General features: G+C 36.5%; 1 protein-coding gene across 2 annotated transcripts; it reads right to left on the minus strand.

Moving 5' to 3' along the window:
- Positions 1-1,313: 1,313 nt before the first annotated feature.
- LOC102076461 (CD209 antigen-like protein C) lies at positions 1,314-5,339 on the minus strand. 2 transcript variants are annotated; one of them, XM_005456083.4, is made up of 7 exons: positions 5,222-5,339; positions 4,806-4,886; positions 4,619-4,726; positions 4,347-4,541; positions 4,011-4,171; positions 2,979-3,103; positions 1,314-2,294 (listed from the first exon to the last, which is right to left on the minus strand). In XM_005456083.4, coding segments are annotated over exons 1-7 (816 nt in total). In that variant the 5' UTR covers positions 5,223-5,339; the 3' UTR covers positions 1,314-2,149. The 2 variants fall into 2 exon arrangements, with proteins under 2 accessions (XP_005456140.1, XP_005456139.1); XM_005456082.4 differs by having other exon boundaries at positions 5,125-5,328.
- Positions 5,340-6,000: the final 661 nt, after the last annotated feature.

Below are 6,000 nucleotides of genomic sequence, written 5' to 3' on the forward strand. Positions count from 1 at the left end.
GCTGGACCACCTAGAGGACATGAGGTTGTTGTCGGATTTGCTGAGTCAGGGGGCGACTAGAGAGGGTCAGAGCGAAGGTAGTGGACCTGGGAATAGTGTAGTGACGTCTTTGGAAGACGTCAAAAGGGGGAATTGTGGAATTACAGGGATTATTTTACATAACCATCATCTTATCATTGCATTAATTATCATTTCATCGAAGTGTTTATTGAAGCTGCTGGCATTATGTTATAATTTATATTATAGGGGTTATCATAATCAAATATTAACATGTTTATTACAGGTGCAGTTATAACTACTTTAAAATGATTGAGTTAAATATATATGTATCATAACTCATATGCTGAGTATATTGGTATAGTAAAATAGTAGCTGAGCAAAGGCCTGAATGTATTCAGCTTCTTGTGGTATTTGAGTTTGCTTAGTTACAGGTGACGGAAGGATGTCCAGTCCATGGTGACCTCAAAGGCCTTAGGTCATCACTATATTCGGAAGAGTATGCCACAAGGAGGAACCTCTGTGTTTGCATTTAATTCTTAAAATACATGAATGTTCTGTACATGCAAATTATGTGCTTGTAAACGCAAGAAGGGGCGTTACAATACCCTGATGTTATAAAAGCAATCTAGAGTGTATTTTGGGTAGAGATGTACAACTGTTTTGCAGTTTGCACCTCTCCACGCTGCGTGCATTCATTAAAATCAATTGTTTGATTGACCTCTTCTGGACCATCATTGTTTTACTCTCATCCTCAATTTCGGACCCATAACACTCTTGAACACAAACAGTTTCTTTGGTGATGAATTTGTCCAGGAAGTAACTGCAAGCCCCTTTTAATTCTCAGTGGATTTTGATTCTCATTTGTCTGTGCAGTTTACCCCTAACACTTTCTTTCTGCACGTCACACACTGCAATAACCTGAGATGTGATGGCTCTTGAGCTGGATGAACTACTACATCATTTATATTCTGGATATTTATTTATATTGCACTTTTAAACAACAACAACAATAAAAGTGTAAGAAATTTTAGCAAATTATTATGTTTTACAAAAAGATAGTTCAGTGGAAATTAAAAGTAAAGTAAAATCAAGGGACAATGCCCAAGAAAGTCTCTCCAAGATATGGATTAAAGGAAGTTATATCAAGCTAATTTATTTAGCTCTCATGTAAACGTTAAAAAATGGGTTCACAGGCATAAAGAACAGAAACAAAAACTTGATGAGGAAAAAAGAAATTGACTAGCACTGTAAAACAGACAAAAAACAAAACGTGTAAAATGTGCAAACCCCCCTAAAACTGATACACAGACAGATTACCATTCAACAATTAATTTTATTAAAATGCACCAATAATACTGCGACAGGCACAGTTCAATGGAGGCAAGGCCGAAGACACAGCTGTTGCTCCAGCTGCCTGTGTTCTTAGGTTTAAGCCTTACAAGTGTCCAGATGAATGAGTACATTTTAAAAAATCACAGTTTTTATGACGGTGGGAGCAATCCACACAGGCCGAGTCACTTTAAGCTGTAAACACTTTTTTCATAATAACATCGAACATTTTAACATGAGAGTATTTTGTAGGATAAGCCAGTTAATTTCTTAAGCAGCTACACACTGTTTCAGTCTTAGACAGTAGGCACAACAACAATAATAATAATAATTATTATTATTGTTGCTCTCCACTATTATAAAAGGAATACACGTGTTTACAAATTACACTTAATGAGCATGAACAGACTGTCACTTCCTCGGTAAAAAGGGAAGTTCCACAAACATTTAGTATAAATAAATAGTCACATAAAAACATTCATGCCTGTTTCTGTGTTTACATCCATCGGAATATGTTTTTTTTGCCATCTAATACATTAGAAATCACATAATAAAGACAAAAGAGCACATATGATTACAGAAAAGTACAAATGCTTTAGTATGTACAGATACCTTTGCAGTGTAGCTCAAACGTGATGTGTGATTCTGCAGCATTTGTTTAAAAATGTATCTTAAAATAAATCAAAACAGAAATTATTATTATTTTTTTACAAAATCAGTTTGACACAGAAAAAAGCTCATTGCCTTTGATTCAAAAAACACAAGGAATAAAAGAAGTTACTGTCACATTAAATAACAATTGTAATACTGGGACTGATTCCTAATGTCCTTTAATTAACGCTCTTCTTTCACAGATCCAACGGTTTTTCATGTCACAGCTCTCTTTGCCCCAGTTGGCCAGAGGGGGCGCTTTTGGTAGACTTAAAGCGCAAAATCTGTTCACAGCTTGTTGCGTTTTCCAGTACCTAAAAAAAATCATAGTGTCAGTCTCTATGCCTACTCATCATTTCAACATATGACAAAATAATCTTTATTGAATAATCTTACCTGGATGACTGAGCATGCAAGACGTCTTTTTATGTTAAATGAAAACACTTTGTGTTTTCTCATTTCACGAATGAAGAGAAAATGCAAACAAAAAAAAGTCTGCCATCAACATTTGTTGATTCTACTTAATCTTCACTTCCTTGAGCTATTCCAGCCTAAAGGTTGTTTTAACTCGGATTTTTTAAGGCAGTAGCTCAAAATTATATAGAATTCATTCACACTGTGAGTGTCTGTAAATTTCAGTCTACAGACTAATCTTAAGCTTCTTGTTATTAGAGGAAGTGATATGTTGAAACAATTTTTTCGTTCTGCTTTTTACTTCTTTCACCTTCTGCCATATTTTTTAAAGGGTATTTACAATGAGTGTTTTTGCATTTATACATCTTTGTGAGGACCAAAAATTCGACTGTTACTATACTTATGGAGACCAAATTCTGGGCTGTACGAGTTTGGAGGCATGAAGCACTATGTCTACTAGATGAGTTCACTAAGATATAAGAGACAAGTACTTTGTGTGTGTGTGTGTGTGTGTGTGTGTGAGTGTGTGTGTGTGTGTGTGTGTGTGTGTGTGTGTGTGTGTGTGTGGCCGGGGGGGGGCTTACGTCACAGTGAGATTACTTCCATCTACCCACGTCCACGTGTCCTTTGGGCTCTCCGCTCTCAAACCGATCCAGTAGCCATGCCTATCATCAGCGTGATAGTCCTTAGTGTGGTTGTTGATAAATTCCTTTGAGATAAAATGAACGATGATTCGTCTATTAAACATTTAAATAACAGCAAACAAAACAAAACAAAAAAAACAAACAGGTTTACACTATTTTTACATTTTGAATGGATAAAACTGGCTTTTGTTCCCTCAAGAAATCAACACTCAGTGCTCATGTTGACAAAGTTTACACAGTTTACTGCTGGGTTCCTTGGTTAAGACTTCTTCAGATCTGTCCACAGATGATCTCTCCAAACTGCAAAATGCATTTAAGTTTGTCCAATCAGATTGGTCTTTTACACTCACAGCCTGTCCCTTTTACTCCGACTATCTTTTGTCTGATGTATGAAGAGTTGTTCTCGCTCTCTTTTTAAACACTTTGGGAACTCTGTAGGAATGATTGCTGGTTTCTTTTCCACAGCTCTGACCAAAGATCACGTCATTTACTGAATTTGGAAGTGAAGGCCACAAAGACTATTTTAAGGAGAGCAGTGAGCTAGTGGGAACACTCAAAGCTTGGAGTTCCTTTTTTTCCTGAATATTTCTCTTGTCTTTTAAGTACAAGTTGAGGCCTGCTTGAATCGAAACATAACTCAAATATAAAGCAAACCTCAGTGCACTTCAGAGAACAAGAATCTGAATAGTTTTAAAATAAGAGATTTCACTTTCCATTTTTTACAGTATTTTTAAGTGTTGATTGAGAAAGAAATACGTTTTCTTAAAATCCAGCCAAATGGCAAAGAAGTGGGAAAAGACTGACCTGAAGGAAGGTATCTTGGCTCTTTGAATTATAGTTGCATTAACTTCCTTTTCAAACCTTCTGTCTAAATTGCTTGAACTTTGACACTGTTTTTCTCTCTGTGTATGAAAACGCTCTTTCACTTCATTCAAACATTAAAAATATATATACAAATGAAATCTGGCTCACCTGTTCTTCCTGACTTTCAATCACTGCCAGAGCCGCCTGATACATTTTGCAGTAATCACGACTTTCATCCCAGGTCCTCCAACGACTCAAATACTGATGTTGGGAAAACAAATAACAGCTTGACTGAAACAGCACCCAGCCATCCAGGCAAGGTTTACACACTGTCCAAAAAAAGAAAGGGACCAGAATCATTTTAGAAATCCAACTTTACACTACATTACAAAGCACAGGAAATATTTTTAAAACGTTTTAAACATGAAACCTTCAAATAAAAGCTTGTTTGAGTAAAGTGAGTAAAAAGTGACATAATATTATATGAAACTAAAACATGTTCACCTTTCTGTGGGCAGTGTTTTTCCACTGAAAATTCCTGATATTCCATGATGACTCCGATGGTCCAGTTGAGTTGGTCTCTCTCTCTGGTCAGCTCCTCTGTCCGTCGCTCTGAGGACGTCTTCTGTTTCATCAGCTGCAGGTTCTGTGCTGTGATGTTGGACATTTCTCTTTTCTGCTCCCTCATGACTGTGTTAACTGCAGTCAGGTGAGAAACTGTTAGTGTTATTGTCTGATTACACTAAAGTCCTTAAATACACAGCAGGTGGACTTACAGTGGAAAATGAGGGCGATGATGACTGACACCAAGATGAGGCAAATAATCACCAGACCTGTCACAACCAACAGAAGCCGAGTACGGGCTGGAGCTTCCTCTTTATTCTCTACAAGAATAGAATTTTTTTTTTATTTTAATAATTAATTAAAAAATATCATTTCTTTTTTCAGAAAACCACAAATAACCTGTTATTACAAGGGGTGCATCCCATTTCCTCTGCTCAGTGTTCACCTCGTCATAGATTGTTTCTGCGTCTTTTGGCGTCACTGCAAAAAACAAAAGGAGTTCAAAGGAAATGAAAACTCATTTGTAAGTTGTTCTTTGTGGGGATTATTTACGCTGATGTACAACTTTACTTTTTAGATCACCAAAAATAGCAGTGCTAGGAAAGAATTTACATGCTGAGTAACAACATTGCCAGCATGAAGGAACTGGTATTGATTGTTCCCCAAAACAACGTATGTCACAGTCTTGGCGATGAAAGGGAAAAAGTAAGTCACTCACCGTATGTTGGATCTCCCTTTGTCTGAAATATCACTGTCACATAATTCTCTTCTTCCACCATTATTTATGTGGGCTGTTTATTGTCAGCAGTACTTACTTTGTTAATCTCGGAGTCAAACCGCGACTGTGGTGTTACTGGTCAGTGTAAGTGAAGTTTGGAAGCAGAGAAGCGGACCGTTACAAGAGCTGCACTTCTTCTTTTTGGCAGAAAGAGGGAGGGTTGTGGTTATAAGAGGGATGTTTTTCTTTTTTTTTATTTAGATAGTTTTGCAATAAGTGCAAAAATATGTCAGAACAAAGCGACGGCTGTCGCAGAGTGGAAGACTCATATTTCCAGGTTACTAGTGGGGTCATTTTTTTCATTTGAGTTTACCAAACAATTACCTTCAATGAATGAAGTGTGTGTGTGTGTGTGTGTGTGTGTGTGTGTGTGTTAGTTTACAACTGTCAGAACTAAGTAACTGTAGGATGAATGTTATTGTAAAAATGTTGAACTTCATCAATTCACCTCAACACTGTCTGTTGGCAAATGTCAACCTAAACTAATGTAGTGACAAACTAACTTTTAAGTTTTGGATCAGTTTGTGTTGAAACAGAAATAAAAAAAAAGAAGAAATATTTTATATTCTTTATTATCTTTCAGATAAAAAAATAAAAAAATAAAATAGTTTAGAGTAATTTACAAAGTTAACTGACATTTCTTTGCCTTGGATCTGTCCATTAAACTCTATATTTGATCATGCATCAGTCTTTTTTGGCTAAAACAACCTGCAGTCATTGTTCCCCTGTTAGAAATATGGGTGTTCCTCAAGGTTCAGAAGATTCAGAAGCACAGTGATAGTGGGAAACATGACAGAGTCTGAAACTGTGTGTGAA

This window comes from Oreochromis niloticus, linkage group LG11 (genome assembly GCF_001858045.2).
Source record: "Oreochromis niloticus isolate F11D_XX linkage group LG11, O_niloticus_UMD_NMBU, whole genome shotgun sequence".
NCBI classification, from domain to species: domain Eukaryota; kingdom Metazoa; phylum Chordata; class Actinopteri; order Cichliformes; family Cichlidae; genus Oreochromis; species Oreochromis niloticus.

Bases quoted from the DNA above. Each gene is read 5' to 3' on its own strand.
- LOC102076461 (XM_005456082.4), bottom strand. From the start codon at position 5,185: ATGGTGGAAGAAGAGAATTATGTGACAGTGATATTTCAGACAAAGGGA. The intron at 4,172-4,346 runs GTGAACATGTTT...TTTTTTGGACAG, and splicing joins AAAACACTGCCCACAGAAAG to TGTGTAAACCTTGCCTGGAT. The intron at 3,104-4,010 runs GTGAGCCAGATT...TTTATCTCAAAG, and splicing joins TTGAAAGTCAGGAAGAACAG to GAATTTATCAACAACCACAC.